At 39.1% G+C, this 26,193-nt stretch overlaps 1 protein-coding gene across 1 annotated transcript; it reads right to left on the bottom strand.

Annotated features, from left to right (window-relative positions):
• Positions 1-8,932: 8,932 nt before the first annotated feature.
• LOC135715251 (mantle protein-like) lies at positions 8,933-25,565 on the bottom strand. The gene is made up of 5 exons (XM_065238584.1): positions 25,501-25,565; positions 25,142-25,432; positions 24,457-24,901; positions 24,200-24,360; positions 8,933-8,998 (listed from the first exon to the last, which is right to left on the bottom strand). The coding sequence occupies exons 1-5, from the start codon at positions 25,504-25,506 to the stop codon at positions 8,972-8,974; spliced, it is 930 nt and encodes a 309-aa protein (XP_065094656.1). The 5' UTR covers positions 25,507-25,565; the 3' UTR covers positions 8,933-8,971.
• Between the last annotated feature and the right edge of the window lie 628 nt (positions 25,566-26,193).

Raw genomic sequence — 26,193 nt, 5'->3', positions numbered from 1 at the left:
TTGTAAACAAACCGATGTCAGAACAAATTTTGTAGTAGCGTTATTCGTGAAAGAAAAAATCGATGAAGAAAATCTATCAACACTGACAGGCCATTTTCGCGTGTTCCGCGTGATTTGTTTTCTGAAAGCAACACTGAAATTACACAGTACTCATAAATGTGTATCATGTCATCTAAATTTAAATATTGAAGCGTATAAACAGTCGTCCGAATTAATTTAAAATTAAGCAGAAATTATCTCGTTTTCGTTAAAAGACTACTCAAAAATGTGTACACGGTTCACAACATAAATGAAATCTTACTCAATTTTTAACTGATCTCCATGAACGTGAGCAACTGAAAGACGTCAAAAATTATATTGTTTATATTATAAAATGAAAGTTTTCAAAATCAGTTCTTCATACGTTTCGTTATTTTCCTAGGAAATTGATATTAACATTATTTTGGAGAGGTCAGCCGAAGGAAGAGCTTTGATGCAAATTCTCCAAGAGAACAAAAAACCCAATGACCAAACAATAAAACGAATAACACACCTACTTTACGTATTTTTGAAGTCTAACTACGGAGTGTAAGTACATCATAATAACAATAATCATCGCATGCAACATTTCAATCGATTTTTAATTTTCGTTCTAGGCGTGCCTCTACATTTTACAAGAATATTGTTGCAAAGTCATTGGTTCAATCGTATCCCATTTTGGCTTCGTCAGTTTCGGACGTACCACATGTAATTTTTAAAAGAGTTACTATAATTTTGAAGAGACAACTAAAACCGTTGAATATTATTTTAGGCATTGTGGTTTTATATTAATGGACGTGGTGATGGAAAACATGCTGGTAAAATTCACTTCCATTTGGAGTACCTAGCGAAGCGAGCTGAAGCGCGGGTGTTCCGCAGAAGGTTAACCAAAGTTGATGAAGGGATGCATGTCAAACTTCCAGTTGTTCAAGTGCCAGAAATTGATTTTTTTTGCTATGGTAAGTGATTTATTTTATTGATAAGATTTATCAACGATAAGTTCTAGATAGACCTGGAAGAAGGGTGTAACTGGCTTTGTAAACTATGACTTCTTTCAAAGATTTTTGGGAATTCATAACACATCCACGGATACCAACACAACCATTGTGTAGGAGAAGTCGTCCCTACCTGATCTGGGTGGCTGAGTTTTGAATTCTCAGAAATTTTCGTGAGAAGCTATTACATATTTACAAAAGCATTTACGCCCTTAATTTAGCTCAATCGAGGACTTTGATTAGATAGTAAAATCTAGATTGAGCTAGAATTAGGGTCTAATTCAAGAGCAATATATGAAAAGAGGAAAGTTTCCCACCCATTGATGTTGATGGTATGCGTGGGCGACCTTCGATTGGCGAGAAAAGGACCTGTAAAGGTTTGTTTACAAAAAGCTTGTATTAAAGAACAACATGTGAAAAGGGCATACAAGCTTTTTGTAAACAATTCTTCTTATGCCCTATTCTCGTCACCCACATGAAACCCACGCAAACCATCAACATCAACGGGTAGAGAAAATTTTCCCCGCACCGATGATGTTGGTTTACGTGGGCAACCTTCGGTTGGTGAGAAAAAGGCCTACAAAGGTTTGTGTACAAAAAGCTTGTATACTCCTTTCACTTTCGAACTTGTAGATTTGATTACTGTATTACACAGCTCGAAAACAAAAAAAAATATTAGTAATATTAACCATTAAAATTCGGTAATTTTGATTGTTTCAGGTGGAAGAACTTAAATTTATTGTCACAACAGAAGGTCTTCATCGAAATATAAGTATTATTGACAATAATCATAACAATAACTGGTATATACACACTAAGATTTTTTTACAGGAGTCAGTATTTTTTTACTGGGTTTTTGAATTGCTGAAAAAGTCGGTAAAAATTCAAATGACCGTTATCGGTAAGGAATCAATAAAATCGACCAATTTTATTTTCTATCATTAAATGGGGTTAACAGAACTAGGTATGTACAAGTTCAGAACAAATATTCTCATTAATAATTTTTCCACAGATTTTTAAACTTTTACCGAACAGTTCCGCAATTCAAAAACTCGGTAAAACCGTACTGACTCGATTAGTGTGTACATTGAAATACATAAATAAAAGGGAAGGGACGGTCCAACAGGGCACCCGATTGAAGCGATTTGGACAGGGAGAGTGGGAATCCCTGTTGTTTACATTTCGTGGATAACAAGCGGACTCTTCTCCCCACTCATTGGGGCATCTTCCTGTTTGGGGGCTTGTCTTTTTGACCAATATGCTGATCAAGTTGGGAAAGGAGATTCTTTATTATTCCGTAGATGCATATAGGCGACTTTGCCTATCGAGCTACGCAATCCGTTTTGGCCCTTGATACAGTGACATGTTGAGGACAATCAGAGGTTATTAAGCTTGATCAAGATAAACAGAGAAGAGAGCCCACTGCTGTCGGACTAAGTTTCCGCGCTAAAATGGGTGGTAAACCAGTATCATATCATATCATCATCAGTGGATGAATTTTAGTAAAATTAGTGGCATATGAATGATCCTTACTACAACTAAAAATGAGCAAAATTTCAAGAAGTTATGATAATTTTATTTCAAGAAAATAAGATTTTTCAAGAAAAAGGCGTTTTCCTTCAAATGCTCTAACTTTTTGTAAAACTCAACCTAATATGCCTAATACTGAGACAATAATTGATTCATGTATGCTAAGTCAGCTGCAAAAAATTCAGAGCCGTATATTTTTAACTTGTGCTTTTAGAGTCGTTTTTCTAAAATTTAAATACAGGGTGCGTGACGAATGTTTGCAGTAAATGGCATATTTGAGAAAAAAATACACCAGTTAGTTATTCTAGCAATGAATTTTGTGCGATTTATTTTCTTTCGCAACATATGGAAGCTGTAAGTAAATTTATTCAAAAACGACCAAATTTCGACGACTGTAGTTAGACGCTTCCGGAAACAGCAGTATGCACGTTTTAAAATGTTTCGATCCATAGATGTCATCACTGCCTTGATTTTAGCTTTTAGCGACTTAAGTGTGGTGTGAGGGGTTCTATTGGTATCCCGTTGGACGACGCCCTATTCAAAATAATCGAACGGATTGATATCGGGACTGCTTGGGGTCCAAATTTCTTCCTCCCAAATTTACGAAATATTTTCCCTGAGCCATTTCTGTGCTTTATTAGCAGTATGAGCAGGTGCTCCGTCTTATCACTTTCCCCAGCCTTTTTTAATATTATACACTGTTCTTTCAGACACATTTACCGACCGAATTATTTCTTTCATGCATACTCCGGCGCGCAACAAAGCGACAACGGCTGACAGATTGCTCTCTTGTTTCGACATCTTTACGTTTACTCAACATTGTTTGTTTAAATCTTACACCTAACAGTATAAGCTATCCAGTGCTGCCAAATATATCTAAATCATGATGCACAAGCATTAGAAATTACTATTTGAAATTTACTGCAAAAATTCGTCACGCACCCTGTACATCTGTACGATCAATTTTGAGGTACACTGTAAACACAAACCGCAGAGATTGGTCATTTACGGTAACAAATTAACAAGTGCTGGTCTTCTTCTTTCTCATTGTTCTAAAATTCTAACTTTCAATCCGTTTATCCACATCTTCCATCGAATAATTACCAAAAGTATCCAAATGTCGGTTCTCTCCTTGTATCTGCTTGTTGTTCCTTCATATTTTTATCCTTGGTCATATCGGAATCGCATATTAATCTAACTGAAACTGCTGCCGGTTCCGATTGCGTTCAATAATATCGCGTTTAAGATTGGCTCCGTTACCTTCGGTGTGGTTACCTTCACAATTCTGTTAGCAGCATCTGTCTTAATGTTGCAGTTGCCGCCGGTGATAAGAACAGTTGCGAAAGAGCGTAGAGATTCTGCCAACCGGTAATACGGGATCCACTGACTCCACCAGTCTCCACAGTCAATAGAATCCGAGAACCATCAATCGCACTGGGTGGTTCTGTGGGAGAAACAGCTGCGATTGCAGATACTTCTGCAGAATGGTAGGATCATTGAGCACCGGGCTGTTGTTGACACCGTACATTAGCGCTGTTATCCTTCTTAACCCTACAATTAACTCTTCGACCGAATCCTATAGCCATCGAGTTAATACGTATTCTGTCCTATATTGCGTGGCGTGGTGACTCTGGCTAACTCGTTTGGACTTCCCTGAAACTATGGACATCTCTCAAAAGCCGTGTGGACTTTCTGTAGAGGTTCATCCCCCAGAAGGCATAAGGACAATGAGAGTTTCGTCAATTATACAATTTCTTATTATGACTGACAAAAAATCACTTTCCCCCTTACTTTGAAGTAAACAAAGAAGTAAACCTTAGCAACGATTGTCAAAATGTCAACTCAAAACAGTGATGCCGTTTTGTAGTATATGTTTTTTCATACTTGTCATCGTGTGCCATGACGTGCCGATCAGTGTTCTAAGAAGTGTTTCGGCACAGTGTGCAAAGTTGATTACCCCTTGGCACTTCCAGAGATTTATTTCCGTTTTAAAGATTAATTCAATGGCAAAGAAGTTCCACCGCAGCTGTCAAATAAACAAGATTCACCAGCAATAAATACTCAAATTTGTCAATGCAGTATTTCAGTATTTAGTTCATTGCGGTGGAATTTTTACTGCTGCGTAGAAATTTTTCGTACGATGTGCAATATTTCAGAAATGATACCACCGTTTAACTTTTACGTTTATACGAACCGTATCGTGATAGTGAAAGTGATTAAGATCGTGAAATTAGCTTTGATCAAGCCGTCGAATATGATATTCAGAAAACTCGTTTGGTGAGTGTTCCTCTTATGGCAGAACAAAATATAAAATAGAGCCAAGCTCAAAGGGCATCCTTGCTTGACAGAGCTTTCTATCCTAAACGAGTTTTTAAGAAAACCATTGAATAATACTTTCGAAGCAGCGTTCTTTGTCTCTTCAAGCAGTCCGTAAACATCTCAGGAAGTTTAAATTTTTCAAGAACAGATCACATGCGGCACGATCACATGCTTTATCAAGGTTTATGCTCAGAAGTATGACTTTGACAAGGGGTAAGTCACTCAGCACAGAGTGCCGAAAGTAGATTTGGCACAGCTTGGGAACATCCATCGCACACCTTTGGTACAATCATTAAATGTTCATTAAATAAAGTGGGAGCACTGCTGAACAGCTGTCATTGAAATTGTTCACAACATTACGTGCTGTTTGACTGTGTATTTCAGAAACATACTCTAATTGAATATACAAGAGGAACTCAGAGCAGCAGTTCACTTCTCGGTTCACATTTAAATTCGAAACGTAGGCTTCCGAGGACTGTCGATTGCTATTGATGCCGGTCACAAGTTTTTCAGCTAGTACGCAAATGGAGTGTACTAAAAACCGAAATGCAATAACAATTTGGATGGATCGGATGATGCAGTGGTGGCGGTTGGATACGGCAAACTCAAAGGAAAAGATTACTGGCTAATCAAGAACTCCTGGTCCAACTACTGGGGCAACGATGGAAATGCTTTGGGGGCGGTGAAGGGTAACAACTGTGGCCCTACCACTGATGCGACGTATGTAAATTTGAAGTGACATTTCAGTTTAAATTAGTTTTATTTTCGGATATGTGTCATTTTATATGAGATGGAATAAATAAGGGTTTTTGATTTTTCTAACATAAAATCAAAAAATATATAAGTTAATTACATAGATTGAGTGGAAGCTATAATAATTCCATGTGATTGTGCCTTGAAAAGTAGCTCGGTATTGTTCAAGTAAGTTTGGTTTGGTAGATAACCAATTGACCGAGTCCTGGTGATTTGCTGCTGGAAAGTAGGGTCCTTACAAAGCCGAACTACTTTTCACGGCAAACGAAATTTTTATTGCGAGAGCTTCTTGCTGGAGTCATCACCTTCAGCAGTTCATCTTCCAGATTGAGTAGAAAGGTGTAGTGTTTCTGAATCGTTTCCGTCGAATTGACCAACAACGTTCGGACGACATTGGAGCAGTAGGACTTTTAACGCGCACCTAGAGCACTGATGATCGATCCAAAGTGCAGATAGTTCTTGTCGTTGAATGCACTGAACCTCAAGCTGTAATTGCTACCCGACTGGATAACACGACAGTTGGGCATGTTTTACATAAAACAGCAAAAAAGGTTATCTTCCATTTAATTCCACTTAATTAATTTTGGTATCCATAACAGATACATTCCTTTGGTTTGTTTTTTTCCGTCGATCTTGTTTTCCGTGCTGAGCACCAATGCTACCGACGTGCCAGGAAGGCAGCTCCCACACCTGGACCCTACCGATAGACCCATCAACTCATGAACCGGGGACCAACGGCTTTACTTCCCATCCGAAGGAAGGCGTGATCAGAGATGTTATGCCTTAGAACATCCCGGCGGCGCCGACTGGGATTGAACCCAGGCCTGCTGGGGTGAGAGGTAATCACGCTTACCACTACACCACCGGCGCCGTTGACTAGAATGTGCAGTCTTCATCAGTGTCATTTCCACTAAAGAACTTATCAAAATTTAACCCCCTTAAGTACTCATCCCCTAGGTAAAAGGAAAAAATATGGACTTTCAACACAGCACCGTAATCGTATCGGTCAGCTTGTATCCCAGCAGCCAGGTGGATATGCTGTAGATGGTTTCCTCGTCTACGCCGACCGGCGTCAGAATGCAATCCACCTTCTGCAGGGAATCATCATGCGAAAACTCAGGTTCCTTTCATTGGCGTAGAGGCATTTTTTTCGTCGGTAGAATTAATCCTTATCGAGCACGATATTCAACATTTTCGGGGCCCTTGCGATTGCAAACCAAAACATTCAAGCTATCAGAAATACCGGGTTGCCAAATATACCATAATATTCGTATTTTACAAAAAATCACAGCTTGCTCTATGATATAGATATACTTTGTAATGTTTAGAGAGGATCGAACTATGATCACTCCTAAGTAAAGCCGTTGGTCCTCGGTTAATGAGTGGATGGGTCGATAGGTAGGGTCCTGGTGTGATATTGGTACTCAGTACGGAAAACAAATCAAGGAAAAAAATAGAGAGGATAGAAGAGTGCCCTGTTTATAAACGGACGCGAAACATTTGTTGCTGTCCAATTGCTCGTGATTTTTTTTATCGTCGGTGTTTTCCGAGTTTTATCTGGATACATTTTCCAGCTTTTTAACATTGACATTTTGGAAGAAAAGTTCCCGAGTGACCGAACAAACGATATTTCCAAGGGTTTTTAAGAGCGGAGTTCCGCACAGATAAAAATTCTGAATTTTAATTGTGATATAAACATTTATTCACGTAGACTTGTATTTCATTTCATGCAACCGAGCAACTTGCAAACAACGTTGTTTACAAAGATGGGCTTTTGTATACAATATTTGCTACATTGCATGAAATGTCTCAGAACATAACATGATATATAATGTAAACGTATATGATATGTGACGCTTCATTTATGTGCATCATATTGAACAGAAATTTACTCTAATTTTCGAACTGTGCACTCGTTGGATCTGTGATTTAGTTTTCCGTTATCATTGATTCCGTCGGAAATGAAATGTTTTCTCCTTTGAGAGCGAAAAAATCTGAAAATATTCTTAGTTTAGTTTAGTTTTCTTTATTATGGAGGCTTTCAGCCTGACTCTGTTTCGCCTCCGGGAAAATAATCTTGTTGTGCAATGGTGCACAGCTAACAAAAAGTAGTGTAAATTTCCGTTACTATGATGCACATATATGGAGCGTCATATATCATACTAGTTTAGATTATAGATCGTGTAAATTGATGAGACATGTAATGCAATAATCCATATATTGCATGCCACTGTCCACTTTTGTTTGCAACATTTCTTGCAAGCTGCTAGTTTACATGAAAAGGAAATTCACATGTATGAATGTTTGCATGCATGGATGTTTACAACGCCAGTAAAATTCAGAATTTTTTGGAGTGTGCAGCAGATGATGTTCTGTGTATATGAAGTAAGAGCGGTGGGTCAGTAGTTTAGTAACATGGTGAAATCCTTGTGATGATTCGTTACCTATTCAATGGAGTTTTTAGGTGCCACGATCGTTCAGCTACCAGATTTATAATGTTTTCATACCATTTGATAGTTTGATCATAAATAGAATTCGGCCCAATGGTTCAAAAGTTATGATTTTTTGAAAAAAAGACATTTTTGAAAAAATAGAAAAAGAAACAATTTTTGAAACACTCTAACATGGAACTGGTCACACTAATGATAAAATAACAAAAAATACGGTTCTAATATTTGGCGATAAGTAACAAAACTACATTTTTTTACGAAATTCAGAAAACCACTTTATGGTTTTGCTGTGGAATTGGCTATCTTTTGTACTGAGCTAAAGCACTGTTCACCGGGGAGAGAAAGCCGTCATGCTTACTACTCAACCACTGGGACCGTCCATACATGACCTTCATTATATTTGCACTGGCCATGTATTCGAGCTTTCGACACTGTTTATGACCAACTTCAACATTACCAAACAAATGTGTTAAGCAGTAGAATTGTAAATTTAGAGTAAGTTGTAATATGAAGGTATGGATCGAAGTATACATTTTAAATTACATGACAGGTGGTGCTTATCTTATATGAACAAAGCTTCAAACTGCATTCTTTAAACGAGTGATTGAAGCTACGGAAGCGACATCACCTCTATTCTACCGGATTCAAGTTTTTTGCACGAGTAAATCATGCAAGCAGGCCAACTTTATCCACACTGTATACTGTTACTCTTTACACATACCTCCGCACTACAGTAGGAATTGGATTGTGAGTACGCATACATGGTATCAATAGCAGTAATAGATTAACAAATCATCCATCAAAATCTATAAATGAAGTTCTTAACAGAAGATGCTAGTTAAACAACGCTACTTAAAGAGATATTAACAAATTCGTTTTATTCAGTCCAAAACGTTACATAACAATTCACCACCAGTGCTTGTCCTCGTGCTTCTCAACATGAACTGCGTACGGTTTCGGCACTTCGACGTATTCCTTGTGGACAACTGGGACCTTCACTTCCACTGGGTATGGGACTGGACGGTCAACGTGAACCTTCTTCTCGACATATACTGGAACCTTCTTTTCGAAATGAACTGGGTATGGGACCTTCACTTCAACTGGAACGTGCTTCTCTACCTCGACTGGGTATGGGACTGGACGGTCAACGTGAACCTTTTTCTCGACATGGACTGGGTATGGGACCTTCACTTCCACTGGATATGGGACTGGACGATCAATGTGGACCTTCTTCTCAACATGCACTGGATATGGGACCTTCACTTCCACTGGATATGGGACTGGAACCTTCTTCTCAACCTCGACGGGGTATGGGACTGGACGGTCAACGTGGACTTTCTTCTCAACATGGACAGGGTATGGGACCGGACGGTCAACATGAACCTTCTTCTCGACATGTACTGGGTATGGGACCTTCACTTCCACTGGATATGGGACTGGACGGTCAACGTGAACCTTCTTTTCTACATAGACTGGACGGTCAACGTGGACCTTCTTCTCGACATGTACTGGATATGGGACCTTCACTTCCACTGGGTATGGGACCTTCACTTCCACTGGATATGGAACTGGACGGTCAACGTGAACCTTCTTCTCAACATGTACTGGGTATGGGACCTTCACTTCCACTGGATATGGGACCGGACGGTCAACGTGGACTTTCTTCTCTACATGCACTGGATATGGGACCTTCACTTCCACTGGGTATGGGACTGGACGGTCAACGTGGACCTTCTTTTCAACATGTACTGGGTATGGGACCTTCACTTCCACTGGGTATGGGACTGGACGGTCAACGTGAACCTTCTTCTCAACATGTACTGGGTATGGGACCTTCACTTCCACTGGGTATGGGACCTTCACTTCCACTGGGTATGGAACTGGACGGTCAACGTGAACCTTCTTTTCCACATAGACTGGACGGTCAACGTGAACCTTCTTCTCAACATGTACTGGGTATGGGACCTTCACTTCAACTGGGTATGGAACTGGAACCTTCTTGGTGATGGTGGTGGTCAAGTGCTTCACTTCATGCTGGTGGTGGTGGTCGTGGTCATCGAAGCCAAGGGAATTCTGTCCGTATCCCAAATCCCACAGGCCACGTTTTTCCTTTTTGCTTGAATCGTCAACTGCCGCGCATGACGCAATGGCCAAAGCCATGGACAACACAACGAACACCTGGAAAAGAAAAATCGGATGCGAATTAGAGCGAATTGAAAACTAATTGATAATTTATAACTTGTTACCTTCATATTGGATGCTACCGGCGATGGTGTTTCGCACCAGTGGTTTTTGGACTGAACTGCGCTAGTGAGATGATCACAAGCGAATGATGTCTTCAATGTAACTCTTTGACGCTTTTATACAACTAACTCGATTTAGTTTCGATGCACTTGAACTTCGTCTTTATAATTTCTTTTCCATAGTATTGTCTCAGAAAGCAACACTGAACGCCTAAAGAAGGAGACGCCGCTAAGTGATTCAATTTTGTTCAACTTTGGTTTTTCCGTTAAATGTTCAGCTTCGAATAAAATATACTATATTTGTAAATACATAGATCAAAACTGGATTAGTCTGTCTTCTTTTCGTATATTCAAGGTACCTATGGTATAGTTATGCAATTTACTGAATAAATTATTAGTGCTTATAGAGGTTATTGATACACCGGATAGTCCATATACGACAGCAAAACTTGTAAAAGCAAAGAAAGCTCTCAATGAACTAATATAACTTGAAAAAGGACGCGAAGAAGACTAAAATTATTGATCCAAGTGACCGATGGAAATTCATTATTGCAATCACACACTGCGGATAGGCTAGACCCATAATCAAAATCATTGCCATCTAATTTTCCCATCGAACCTAATTTTTTTCTCATGAATCTCAGCAATTATCACCGTTTTTTTTATTTCACATAGAGAAAACTCCTCGGAAAGATCCAACTTTTATCAACTCGCACACAAAGGCAACATTAAACCATCCTCACACTACACCCGTTCCCCGAGCAACTACACCGGCATCAGGATCTCGAAAACCTTTGAACAAACTTTGAATATTGTGTTTATTAGTCCCTCAAGTCTCAAGTGACATTCTTTCGAGCAGTTGTCAGAATCTTCTCCTAGTGTGCGTTGCATGTGTTCAACATTACCGGCCTTCGACATTGTCAGTATATCGATGGAAAAATGACACTCGGAGCATCAACTTCCGGATTTGTGACCCGCGGGGGATGGAAAATCAATAAAGATTCAATATGCTATTTTTTTCTGTCCTTCCCAAGTTTTTCGAATGGAGCTTTATTTTATCCATCCCAAGGATGTCGGTTTGTCGTGTGTTGTGTTTATTCATCCGGTCGGAGTGAAATCGAAGCAACCTACGCTCGTTGCGTGTTGGTTGCCTTGGAGCTGGGTTTTATCACCTTCCGATGTTGTGTCATTCCACCCAACCCGGGAAAGCAAAGAAGGAAGCGAAAAATAACAGATAGACGCGCCATGTTTACGAGAGCTGTTTATTTAAGGTTGAGACGTTTTGTTACAGGTGTGGATTACAAATTGATCTGCACACGTTCGACGGGCTTCGTCGATGGTTCCGGTAATAATGTCGGGTTGTGAGTGGCTTATTTCTTTGCCTCGTAAAGATGTGTTCAAAGTCGTGGCTAGCATTTTGTGGGATTTGATGTATTGGAAAAACCTTGAATGATTTTTCGGAAAATGTTCTACTATTCAATGCAAAAGGTATGCATAGGGTTCCAATATGAAAGTACTATAATGCCTTGTTCAGACTTCAGAGTTATAACATGTAATAACAATTATCGACAAGACAAATGTCATCAACATATCCTTTTAACATAACACGTTACAACAAGTTATAACACTCCTCAGTCTGAACATAGCGTACATAAAATTATGAACATAAGGGAAGATGCATAAATCACGTAGCATTTTAGGGTGATCAACCATGCAGAAAAATACGCTACAAGATGCCGGGGGACCAAAGTTGGTGCTTCATGAAACAGAAAAAACGTTAAACGTTAAACGTATGTTTACGTTTGATGAACTACCAATGTTGGACCCCCTCCCTCTTGTAGTGTACTTTTTAAACATGGTTTGTCACCCTAAAATGCAAAACAATTTATCTTCGCTAACTTAAAACCACTAATGGATCCGTTCAAGATTTCAGAAATATTTGCCATTTTTTTTAAATGTAATATCATATTGAGATAGAACATTGAAAATTACACGATCCTCAGTTGGGTATACTTTTGGTGGATAAACTTGTTGGTGGTGGCAGTGTTCCTTTCGTCGACGGGAACTGCATAGAATCACCAAATCCCTGTAAGCTTATTGCAGCACCCCAAAATTCAAACAGGTGCGCAACACAGACAAATAAATATCAAAATTATTTTTATGTAATGGTACGTTCAGACTACAGAGTTATAACATGTTATAGCGCTATCTTGATGGTGGTTTCTGTGTTGCAATTATTTGACAACCGTTATAACATGTTATAACTCTCCAGTCTGGACAGCGTTTAGCTAAAATTCCTTTACGAATACATATCTGAAGAACGTCATTTGATTTTTTGTTTCAGCTACCATAAAACGGGGTAACTTTGATAGTTTTTTTAAGTATATTCTAAATATTTTTTACAACCATGAATGCTTTTTTATTTTTTAAAACAAGTACTGGGGATCCTAGAGTCAAATCATTTGTAACATGCTTACCAGGAATTATTGAATTTGCACTTTTTTTATTGTCTTATGATCGAACGTCAGATTTTTGTTTTGGGGTTATTTTGATAATTCTCGATGAAAGTAGAAAACCACGCGAAAATCGCAAACAATTTAGATCAAGAAGTAAGAATATTTGTATGAGTATATAATCAGAAACATCATAAGCAATATAAAAACAATATTGAATTTGTCATGACTATATAGGAAATACATTTAATAAGTGATTGTTTGAGTGCCTTTTCAATCAGGCAAAAAACAAGAAAAATTTGGTTTGGAGGAATTTGGAAAAAATGTAAAACATACTGCAAAATACTCTATCGAAGGTACTACCCTAAGCTACAAAATGTAACCAATATTTCCAATTTGGAAATAGTGTAGAGTGTAAATATAATCATTATATGGTGTAGTCGTAAGCGCGATTGCCTCTCATCACAGCAGGCCTGGGTTCAGTCCCAATCAGCGCCGCTTGGATTTTAGAAGTAAACCCATTGGTCCCCCCGGTCCCCAAGTTGATGGGTCGAAAGGTAGGGTCCAGGTGTGTCAACTGCCTTCCTGGCGTCAGTAGCATTGGTACTCAGTACGGAAAACAAGATCGACGTAATACAAATCAAGGAAAAAACAAAAGAATGTAATTTTCAATTATCTGGAGATCTTTTGAATGATCCCAGATCTACCTTGCATCTTAAAAGAATGCTTACGATGTTTTGATCAGTCCAAGATCTTCAGAATAATACTTGATCTACTTGAAGGCATCATATCCGAGAGTCGTCTCTTGCACTTTCAATCAGTTGGAGATTTTCAAATTAGCTAATCGTGTTATTTGAATAATCTCTGATTCAGCTAAATATGTGAGGGATTATCGGATTGAATAGTTGATCAGTAAAAGGTCTTCTGAATAATCAATCAATCTGAATCCTTGAAAAAATATTCAAGACGATTTAAAATCCTCCAACGTTCAGTGATCGTCTCTGAATCTGCATTAGCTTCAAAAAATGTGGAAGAACTTTGAAGAAGTGCCATGAACCGTGGGGAAATATCAAGAGCTTCGGAGAAACGTTATGAATGTCAGGAAAACTGAGAGGGGAGGGAGGGGGCAATTCCAGAGATCTCAAATTTATTAAGAAGTCCAAAAAACTTCTGGGGAGTAAAGATATCTTTAGGGAAGTCCCGACTGTCGGGAAAGTTTAAAGATCTTCAAGAAAATATTCAGACAAATTTGTACATGTCTGGAAAATGTTGAAAACTTCATCGAAGATTTAGAGTAGTTTTCATGAGAACTTCAGAGTAGTTCTGAGGAGAAGCTCAGATTAGTTCTAAGGAGAACTTCAGAGTAGTTCGGAGGAGAAGTTCAAAGTAGTTCTGAAGAGAACTTCAGAGTAGTTCTGAGGAGAAGCTCAAAGTAGTTCTGAAGAGAACTTCAGAGCAATTATGAAGAAAACTTCAGAGTAATTCTGAGGAGAACTTCAGAGTATTTATGTGGACGGTTTCAGAGTAAGTCTGAGGAGAACTTCAGAGTAGTTCTGAAGAGAGTTTCACAGTAGTTCTAAGGAGAACTTCAGAGTATTTCTGAGAAGAACTTCAGAGTAGTTCTGAGGAGACCTTCAGAGTAGTTCTGAAGAGAATTTCCGAGAACTTCAGAGAAGTTTCATTGGCCTCAGGAAAATTTCGGGAAATTTATGAAACTCCCTGGGAGTACACGAAACATGTCTGACCAGCATGGTCCTGAGTACTTAATATGGCCACCAATGTTCTTATTTATGCATTCTCATGTAGTTTGATGTGTCACATGAGGATATAGGTTCAAGTTTCACTTCTCCGGGGGTATCCGGAACATGCCCGGATCTAGTAATTAATATGGCCACCAATGATTTTATTTATGTGTCGCATGGAGGTTAGGGTGTTTCATTTTGAAAAAAGTGATGAATTTTTGATAGGCCACCCTCCAGTTCGATTCATAGCCCCAAAATATGAACCTGTGCAAAAAATGGTAAAGATTGATGAAGGTTTAGAGGTCGCGCCAATGATTTGGATTTTGTATGGAGATTTTGGTGAATTAGTATGGGAAATTATTGATTTTCGTTTACATTGCTCTAACTTTGGTTGTAGTTGTCCAAACGTTGAAAAAAAAAAACATGTGGTTGTCATGACAATGATCAACAAACCTGTTGTTGTTGCGATGAAATTGGCGTTGTTGCCTTGTACATATTCATCTGTCAATTTACCCTATTTTGCCATTTTTTCACATTTTTATAATTCTTGATACGCTGCAAAACTGAGCGTAGCAACTGTAGGCTTTTTGTTTATTGCCATAGCAATAACATACTAAATTTTTTCGACATTTGGACAAGTAGAAGCAAAGTTATAGCGATATAAGCGATTTTTTAAATTCTTCCATAGTAATTCCCATACAAATTTCAAATCATTATCGCGACCTCTAAACCTTCATCAATCTTTACCAATTTTTGCACAGGTTCATATTTTGGGGCTATGAATCGAACTGGAGGGTGGCCCATCAGAAATTCATCACTTTTTTCAGAATGAAGCACCCTAATGGAGGTGTAGGTTCAAGAAGAATGTGGCCACTTCCCTTGAACATGTCCGGATCTCACTAACGTGTTCTTCAGTACTTAATAAGGCCACCAATGATCATATTTTTGAATTCTCATGTAATTTGATGTGTCGTATGTGGGTGTTGGTTCAAGGAGAATCTGACCAGTTTCCCGGGGGCAGGCATGGAAAATCATTTGCATTCATTTTGTGCATTCATTTACGTTCATTTGCCCCTAACTTTTTTCTTCAACAGGGTTCCGCAAAATGTTGTATGGAACTTTTGTAGGTTTTGTTATTAGCTATTGTTAAAAACTCAAATCCGTATCTCTTATGCAGGACGAACCAGAGCAAACAGAATCCACTACTGTTTTTCAGTTAATGTATTTTACATTCACTGAAAAACAGTAACGAGTTCTGCTCGCTCTAATTCGTGATGTATAAGAGATACAGATATGAGTTATGGGCAAAAGTTGTAGCTAATAACAAAATCTACTAAAACTCTGTATATTATTTTGTGAAATGTTGTTGATGAAAAAAATTAGAAGCAAATGAATGTAAATGAATGCATGAAATGAATGTAAATGATTTTCCATGCCTGCCCGGGGGTACCCAAAACATGTCCGGATCTGAACAACGTGGTCCTGAGTACTTAATATGGCCACCAATGAGCTTATGTTGGAATTCTGATTTAGTTTTATGTGTCGCATGAGGGTTTAGAGAAGAAGGTGGCCACTTCCCCTAGGAAACATGGAATATACGCGGATCTGGCCAACGTGGTTTTCAGTACTTGATATGGCCACCAATGATCATATTTTTGAATTCTCATGTGATGTGATGTTGGTTCAAGAAGATACTAACCAGTTCCCGGATGCGGCCATCGTGGTCCTGAGTACCGAATATGGCCACAAATGATCTTGTTTTTGAATTCTCATGTAATTTGATGTGTTGCAGGAGGGTGTTGGTTCAAGAAGAAAATAACCACTTCACCAGGTGTACCCGGAACATGTTTTGATGCGGCCAATATCTCAGACAACCAGAAGTCGGACAAATAGAATCGTAAATTGCTACTGATAAAGTCAACATCGCATACGAGAATGAGCCGTATAATGTTTAGGTTAAGTCGCAAAGAATGTAAATTTTCATTTTATTTCAAGTATCGTACCGTATCACAAATAAGTTCGAATGAAGTTGTAAGGTTTTTGAAACTGAAATTGCTATTACAGATTAGATCGTTCATTATGTTCAATCAAATTGATGAAAATTATATGTCAACTAACTCTCATATCGCTTCTCCAGATAATCAAAGATAGCATTTGAGTTTGCTTCAAGATAAGACCAATAAGACTATAAGAGCATTCCATATTGTTGCAATTCAAGTTGAAATTAACGTAAAACTACGATCAAAATCAAAAGATCGTAAATGGTTACACCTCTCTATTGCGTGTTATCAAAATATGCCGTGAAATCTAAACCAACTAAAGATCCAAGTGTTAACATAATCTGATGCTTTTCATCAACATCGAAATCTTTCCAAGTCCAAGAAGGCTTTTTGAAGCGTATAATTTAACATTCATAATATAATCCTCTGTACTTATATGGTGTAGTGGCTTCAGTTCTGGTTTCTGGATACAAAGGAAGAGGTATGGAGATTAGCTGCAGGAATAGCTTTTTGTGTTTTATTTATATGGATGATCGTATTTCTGTTATATTGAAATCAGCAAAATCATTATTGTAAAGCCAGTATGGCCTCCACTTTGGAACGTATATAGCAAATCTGCGCAGCTTATACGGTTTGTTTGGTTAGTATATCACTGTGTATATCCGGAACTATACGGACCGAATTGTTGGCTGAGATGGTTCTGACTACTTACTACGACCTTGGATGATTATTTGGTTCACGTCTTGAATTTTCTGGTTTATTCAAAATTACAAAAAATACAACTGAAGACATTGAGCACTTCTCAGGTTGTTGCTCAAGCGCACCGCGTTTTTCCATAAAATTATAAGATGTTTAATGTGTGCATAATTGTTTAATGTACTGTCACGCTTTTATAAGTTATTTGTTGTTGGTTTATAGAATTATTAAAATATTATATATTCAAATATTATCATTGCAGGGAATTGTTAAATCTTTGAATTGTATAACAGTAAAGTGGGGAGAGGTTTGGGTGCAACTTCTACAAGAAGTTGCAGGAGGGAAAATGGAGAAAGGATTTTTGGATTGGGATATAGGATGGAGGGATGGAAAAGCGAAGGGACAGAGGACAGATAGCCTATGAACGACCCGCCATTCCTCATAACTATCCAGGCATTCGATTGTGAAAGGTGTCGAAAAGTTAAAGTGCTTAAAATAGCCAAAGAATAAGTGAGTGGTAATAGCACAGCTCAATTCAGGTAATTATTTGTTATCTAGTTCGTTTATTTGTAAGGATCAATCGCCGATAATTCATTGTTCTTTGTTGGTAACAAAATTCACTTAATTCTATGTCTAGTAAAGGGTGATACGGTCAAAATTTGGTCAATATCAACTTGACGTATTTCTTTCAATTTTGCATTTAAAAAACCTGAACACCCCTCATTTTGAAGGTGTGTGTGTGTAGAATGTTGCTCCTATTTTGATTTTGGAATTCACTCTTCAGTTGTCAAAATGCCGTCCAAGCAAGAAGAGCAGCGTATCAAAATTTTGCTCGCGCATCGCGAAAATCCGAGCTACTCGCACGCAAAGTTGGCAAAATCGCTAAAAGTTGCCAAATCAACCGTTACAAATGTAATTAAAGTGTTTGGGGAACGTTTGTCGACAGCCAGGAAGTCTGGATCGGGGGGAAATCGAAAACCGGAAGCCGCTGAGACGACAAAGAGAGTTGCCGGTAGTTTCAAGCGAAACCCTAACCTCTCTCTCCGAGATGCCGCAAATAAGCTGGGTGTATCGTCTACAATAGGGTGTTTCATTTTGAAAAAAGTGATGAATTTTTGATAGGCCACCCTCCAGTTCGATTCATAGCCCCAAAATATGAACCTGTGCAAAAATTGGTAAAGATTGATGAAGGTTTAGAGGTCGCGCCAATGATTTGGATTTTGTATGGAGATTTTGGTGAATTAGTATGGGAAATTATTGATTTTCGTTTACATTGCTCTAACTTTGGTTGTAGTTGTCCAAACGTTGAAAAAAAAAATATGTGGTTGTCATGACAATGATCAACAAGCCTGTTGTTGTTGCGATGAAATTGGCGTTGTTGCCTTGTACATATTCATCTGTCAATTTACCCTATTTTGCCATTTTTTTCACATTTTTATAATTCTTGATACGCTGCAAAACTGAGCGTAGCAACTGTAGGCTTTTTGTTTATTGCCATAGCAATAACATACTAAATTTTTTCGACATTTGGACAAGTAGAAGCAAAGTTATAGCGATATAAGCGATTTTTTAAATTCTTCCATAGTAATTCCCATACAAATTTCAAATCATTGGCGCGACCTCTAAACCTTCATCAATCTTTACCAATTTTTGCACAGGTTCATATTTTGGGGCTATGAATCGAACTGGAGGGTGGCCCATCAGAAATTCATCACTTTTTTCAGAATGAAGCACCCTAGTCTACAACCGTGCATCTAGCCAAAAAACGAGCCGGACTATCGACTTACAAGAAGGTAGTGACTCCAAATCGCGATGATAAACAAAATACGACGGCCAAAGCGCGATCCCGGAGGCTGTACACGACGATGCTGACGAAGTTTGACTGCGTGGTAATGGATGACGAAACCTACGTCAAAGCTGACTACAAGCAGCTTCCGGGACAGAAGTTTTATACGGCAAAAGGAAGGGGAAAGGTAGCAGATGTTTTCAAGCACATGAAACTGTCAAAGTTCGCAAAGAAATATCTGGTTTGGCAAGCCATCTGTACCTGTGGCTTGAAAAGCAGCATTTTCATAGCTTCCGGGACTGTCAACCAAGAAATTTACGTGAAAGAGTGTTTGAATAAACGTCTGCTGCCTTTCCTGAAGAAACACGGTTGTTCCGTACTGTTTTGGCCGGATTTGGCATCTTGCCATTACGGTAAAAAGGCCATGGAGTGGTACGCCGCCAATAACGTGCAGGTGGTTCCCAAGGACAAGAACCCTCCCAACACGCCAGAGCTCCGCCCAATTGAGAAATACTGGGCTATTGTCAAGCGGAACCTAAAGAAGACCAAAAAAACTGCTAAGGGCGAGCAGCAGTTCAAGGCAAACTGGCTTTCTGCGGCGAAGAAGGTGGACAAGGTGGCTGTACAAAATCTGATGGCAGGAGTCAAGTGTAAGGCCCGGCAATTCGGATTTGGAAAAGCGGAAGCCTAACTGAATAATTTTCCTGAATTTTATACTAATTGAACTTGAAAAAGAAATTTAATTTGATTTTTTAAATAAACGATTTCACAGATTTACACGCGTTTTCCCTTGACCAAATTTTGACCGTATCACCCTTTAGGAGTTGGGCCAAATACTCGCGGCTTACCCAAGGTTTGAGGGGTACATTGTCGAAGGATAGGAAAAAGGGAGCAGCTTGGGAGTAGGGTTTCGTTGTCTCATGAGAGCGATGTCCCAAGTATGAACGGTAGTGTGGTTCTAGATTCGTCTGGTATTCGACCGGCTATGGTGACCAGTGGGCGACGATGAGACTCATCGAGACGGGGGACAATAATTCAGGTAATTAGTTCTCTGCTCAAACAAAAGCTAACATCTGAACTAACTTTAATTCGATACCCTCACAGGAGCTTTTGTGTTACCGTTTTGGTGGACACCGCCAATTTTGTCCATTGACAAGATCAACCGACGCTCACGTGATCCACCTTAGCAGTCCCTAGGGGCCGCTTGATCTAAAAGTGAAGGAACTGGCCTTCCTCATGTCAGACTAAAAATAATCGGCTGCAAGAAAATTGTCTCGGAAACCCTCCCTATCTGGCATGGAGACGTTCCCCTCTCGTTAGAGTCATACCGACCTTGCCTGGGCTCTGCCGATGTAAGCCTATGAGGGAAGACGCCTGGGAGGAGCTATAGTGGTTTCACGCGCCAACGAAACCGCTTCCTCACATCGCCACTCAGCCAACTTTGACCACAATCACCACACCGAATCTGGAAAAACGTAGGCGCAGTGATTCCACCGTACACAGCAAAAAAAAATTATAATGTCACATCAAAGTGGATGCACTTCCATCGTGTCGAAAATATGGTGTAATATTTCTTGCCAAAAAGGACAAAATTATCCTTAATACAGTGCCCGAACTGACATTACGCAGCATTTACTGCATTTGTTTATTTGTATGGCCATAAAAATTACATGAGATTTTCGACATGGTTGAAGTGCATCCTCTTGGATGTAATATTAAAATTTATGATTTGCTGTGTACAACAGCGAGCGCTCGCCCATCGTCGTCGAAGCCGTTCATCTTCAGCATCAGCCATCATCATCCGCGGTACCGCTACGTTTATCTAGAATAAACCACCCATTTTACACCTACAACTACAATAGTAGTAAGTTCAATAAACCAACCCTCCCAAACAATAGTTTTCCTTAATAAAAGCTTTTCATCTTGAACCACGCTTGCATTGATTCCATAACTCTAATCAGGTGACAGTATTCTGCACGTTTGGTCGCGTGGCCCCTCCGATTGCCCAGTAGTAAACCGACCTTGAGACCCAGCTCGAGAGGTCTCCGGGAACAGACAGTAGAGCTACAAAACCTCGAAGAAAAGGATAACCGAACGTATATGGAGTTCTTGCTTCCGAGGCTCCGATGGAAGCTGATGAAGGTGTTAGCTGCGTTCATGATGACCGGAGATCCGTTGATTTGTTGAGGTAAAAGTTTGTCCAATCCATCTGCTGGATAAATGTCAGTTGCCAGTTTGGGGTGTGGATGAAAATTGCGTCAAGTCTTCCGTTGTTTTTCTTCAACTTCCTCACTCCATTTAAAATATTGAAAATTGTTGACATTTTAAAGCCCATGATCCATGTTTGAACCGTATTCAAGGGTATTCTTCGGAATATTCCAAGAGAATTCTGAGGAGGATTTTATCGAATTTATGGTGTTTTTAATAAAAATGTAAACATCGTGAAATTTTCAAAAAATCATAACTTTTTTGTTTTTGAGTTTACCATCACCAAACTTTGCCAGTTTGTAGCAAACAATATGAGCTTCAATAAGGTATAAAACGAAAAATGTACTTTTTGAGAAATTAACTTTTTTAATAACAAATATAATTTTTTTCATTGAAACAAACGAAATTTTTTACAGTGTATATTTTTAAAATTATTGCTAAAATTATATCTTTAACTTTGCTCAAGAAACCAAATCAATCCAACAAACCGTTTCAGCAATATATATTTTTAAACTCATTAGTACTATTTTTACACAGGCCCTGTTAGAAAAGTAGTCGTGATTCAATTTGAAGAACTGATAACACAAATTGGCATCTTTACTGAAAAAGAACAACTGTGCAAATTTTCATCAAAATCGGAGCCGACAAATTAAAAAAAAAAATTAAAAAATTCGTCAATCTGTAGAGAATTGCTCAATTGCGAGAATAATTTCATTTCGGGAGAATACTATCCGATTGTTGTGGAGAATTTCAAGAGAATTTTCAGATGAATTCTTTGTGGTATTCCTAGGTTATACTGCGAAAATGATGGCAAAGATAATGTCTTCTGTATTATAAAACAAATTAGAACAAAATACCAGATTTAAGATTTTTTAGATAATCCTACGATAGCATTTTTCTTTTTTATCAAGATACTTCGTTTAGGAGGCTCATTTGTGTTAGCTCTACGATTCATCGCTCATCGTTTGTAACAAAATTTACTTAATTATATGTCTAGTAAGTGTTGGGCCGAATATTCGCGGCTTTCCCGAGGTTAAAAGGGTATATTGTCGTAGGATAGGATCAGGGGAGGAGTTTGGAGATGGGGTTTCGTTATCTCATTTGAGCATTGTCGTAGCATCTTTCTACTGAAAAAGCCTTAATTTACCATGTAAATGATTTGACTCAATGGCTGAAATAAAAGGTAAAAACAGTATTAATATATCACTATTGAAACCACGTTTTCAAAGATAATTAATAAAACACCATCATAACCCAAAAGATGCAGAGGCTGAATATTAAGGCAACGGCATCCCACACCATTCAGTAGATCAAGAGATGACTTTATTTATTTAGGGAATCAAACCCTCACTCCAAGCAACACACAAAAAGTCCATACGACGAATAACGACATCAGCCCACAAATACAATTCATTACATTTTTTCCCTCTAGCAGCAATTTTCAAAACCACTAAACCAAGGCACCTCAGCTAAGACTTCAACTAGTTCTTCTGTAGCGCATGCATCCCCTCTCAGAAAACAATGTGAGTTCTCTGCTGTCAGTTCACGTTTCCCCTCCTGATCAAAGCAAACTTCTTCGATGCTGTCTCTATCCGAGACAGCTTGCTGCCTGTAGTTCGAAAAAGCACCACAGTGGCGCTGATGAAAAACTGACAGCCCCAACAACAACGGTTAGCTATGCGTGCATGAATCATGCCAGAGAAACCACCGTAAAGCAAACCATCATTCACTGCTCCACATGTTGGAATGGTGTCGATGGCATGCATTTTTCACCCCACGGTGTATCCTTTCACTCAAATGTACCTACCAATACCTAAAAGGTAGTCAGTCGCACATCCCACGGTGCGATTGAAGCAGAAGGGTGGAAAACGATGCGATGTGGGGGTGAACCTGGGAAGAATAATGTGTACCGTTTTGCACAGGAAAGGTCTTGCAGGGCCGTCTATAAATTTTTATTAGTTGTTGTTGCATCTACATACATGGACCCTCCTTCATGGGAATACATATTTTATTACGCTGTAAACGACGCAGGTTCAATTCAATTTTTTTTTTTGGTTTTTGGTTTTTGGGCAATAGAATCCGAGGAGATGTTAAACGAAAGCTGACTCGGAGATAAGTATGTTTGGTTCGACTGCGTGCATCTTTGATTTGTTTGGTTTTGGTTTCCGATTAATGTTTTGGGCAAACATGAAAATAACAATAAAGTGTTCATTGTTAACCTCTCATAACATACACTCAATTCTGTTTCTACGCGATTTTTTTCGCCTTTATTTTTGATCGTATGATCCCAAATCGCATTCAAATTTAAGACAATTTGTTTTTAAAGAAATAATAAAAGATCAAAAAATGATACCGTACTATTAAAAATAGTGCACCAATCCTACACATGGTTAAATTGAGGAAATGAAAATCACGTTAAAATAGAATTGAGTGTACAATGAGTTCTGGAAGTTGGAACTGATGAACATTACTTATTGGATATTTGTGTATTCCCAAGAAAGGTTTCACGTTTTATCGAGGTTTTAAAGCGTTCTAAAAGTCGGAATCATGAGATACTTAGGATATTTGTGTGATTTTATAATCCAGCTTCTACTACTGGGCTATTGCAGCTCGAAGAGCTAGCACCATTTAACTCCCGAATACAAGTTTCTTGCAGTTATTAGTAATAGCAAGCATTATCCACAATGGTACTGCCAGATAGTGAGAGGTAAAATCTATAACCTAGATATACCAGTTATGGCTATACGTTCCTATTATGTTGTGTTCCAATTATGCCATATGGCAATTCCATAGGCCATAACTGAAGCACCTACCCTAGATGAAGAAATTGAGATGTTAAACAGTTATATGTATACACTTAAAATCATCGTTGAAACTGATAAATGAACAGAAATTTTCATACAAACATCACTAGTTAAATAGATAATAACAAAACATTTTATTCAGTCCAAAACATTACATAACAATTCACCACCAGTGCTTGTCCTCGTGCTTCTTGACGGCGACGGTGACTGGAACGTGCTTCTCAACATGAACTGCGTACGGTTTCGGCACTTCGACGTATTCCTTGTGGACAACTGGGACCTTCACTTCCACTGGGTATGGGACTGGACGGTCAACGTGGACCTTCTTCTCGACATGGACTGGGTATGGAACCTTCACTTCCACTGGGTACGGAACCGGACGGTCAACATGGACAGGAACCTTCTTCTCAACATGGACTGGGTATGGGACCTTCACTTCCACTGGGTATGGGACTGGACGGTCAACGTGAACCTTCTTCTCGACATGAACTGGATATGGGACCTTCACTTCCACTGGGACGTGCTTCTCTACCTCGACTGGGTATGGGACTGGACGGTCAACGTGGACCTTCTTCTCGACATGGACTGGGTATGGGACCTTCACTTCCACTGGGTACGGCACTGGACGGTCAACGTGGATCTTCTTCTCAACATGTACTGGATATGGAACCTTAACTTCAACTGGGTATGGAACTGGAACCTTCTTCTCTACTTCAACTGGGTATGGGACTGGACGGTCAACGTGAACCTTCTTTTCAACATAGACTGGACGGTCAACGTGGACCTTCTTCTCGACATGGACTGGGTATGGGACCTTCACTTCCACTGGGTATGGAACTGGACGGTCAACGTGAACCTTCTTCTCTACATAGACTGGATATGGAACTGGACGGTCAACGTGGACCTTCTTCTCGACATGGACTGGGTATGGGACCTTCACTTCCACTGGGTATGGGACCTTCACTTCCACTGGATATGGGACTGGACGATCAACGTGGACCTTCTTCTCGACATGAACTGGGTATGGGACCTTCACTTCCACTGGGTATGGGACTGGACGGTCAACGTGGACCTTCTTCTCGACATGAACTGGGTATGGGACCTTCACTTCCACTGGGTATGGGACTGGACGATCAACGTGGACCTTCTTCTCAACATGTACTGGGTATGGAACTGGACGGTCAACGTGAACCTTCTTCTCAACATGTACTGGGTATGGGACCTTCACTTCAACTGGGTATGGAACTGGAACCTTCTTGGTGATGGTGGTGGTCAAGTGCTTCACTTCATGCTGATGGTGGTGGTCGTGGTCATCGAAGCCAAGGGAATTCTGTCCGTATCCCAAATCCCACAGGCCACGTTTTTCCTTTTTGCTGGAATCGTCAACTGCCGCGCATGACGCAATGGCCAAAGCCATGGACAACACAACGAACACCTGAAAAAGGAAAATCGGATGCGAATTAGAGCGAATTGAAAACTAATTGATAATTTATAACTTTTTACCTTCATATTGGATGCTACCGTCGATGGTGTTTCGCACCAGTGGTTTTTGGACTGAACTGCGCTAGTGAGATGATCACAAGCGAATGATGTCTTCAATGTAACTCTTTGACGCTTTTATACAACTAAATCGTTTTAGTTTCAATGCACTTGAACTTCGTCTTTTTGATTTTTCCCATAGCATTGTCTTATTGTCTTGGAAAGCGACTTCGAATGTGAGAAAAGGAAACTAGATACATAGTTGATCAATTCAATTTATATGTCATTCGTAAGTCTATCGTAAGTCTAGCAGTGTCATAATGGATTAAATTTGCCTTTGCTTGGAAAAGCAAGAAGGATAGGAAAAGGATGAAATTGGATGGGTGAACTGGGAAATGTTTTTACAAATGTTCATACATCACTAATTAAAATCAATTGATCATGCACCTTTATTGCGAAATACCTACGAATGGCCAATTATTTGAACGAAATGATGGAACCCAAAATAATAATATTTAAATCTATGATTAGGATTGTGCTTCCGGTAGTATCCGTACGAGTATCCAGAATTATACCATATTAAGGCTGACTAAAAGAAAATTGGTACGCACAAAAATACCTGTAATACGTGCTTCAATAAGTTTAAAATGTCCAAAAAGCTGCTTTACAGAACTTTTATTAAAACTTCAAAGTTACATCATTAGATGGTAACATAAA

Source organism: Ochlerotatus camptorhynchus, unplaced genomic scaffold (genome assembly GCF_037179485.1).
Source record: "Ochlerotatus camptorhynchus isolate MF236.1 unplaced genomic scaffold, CSIRO-AGI_Acam_v1.1 ptg000045l, whole genome shotgun sequence".
NCBI classification, from domain to species: domain Eukaryota; kingdom Metazoa; phylum Arthropoda; class Insecta; order Diptera; family Culicidae; genus Ochlerotatus; species Ochlerotatus camptorhynchus.
The sequence above is the reverse complement of the archived record's forward strand: the minus strand, read 5'-3'. Positions and strand labels throughout refer to the sequence as shown.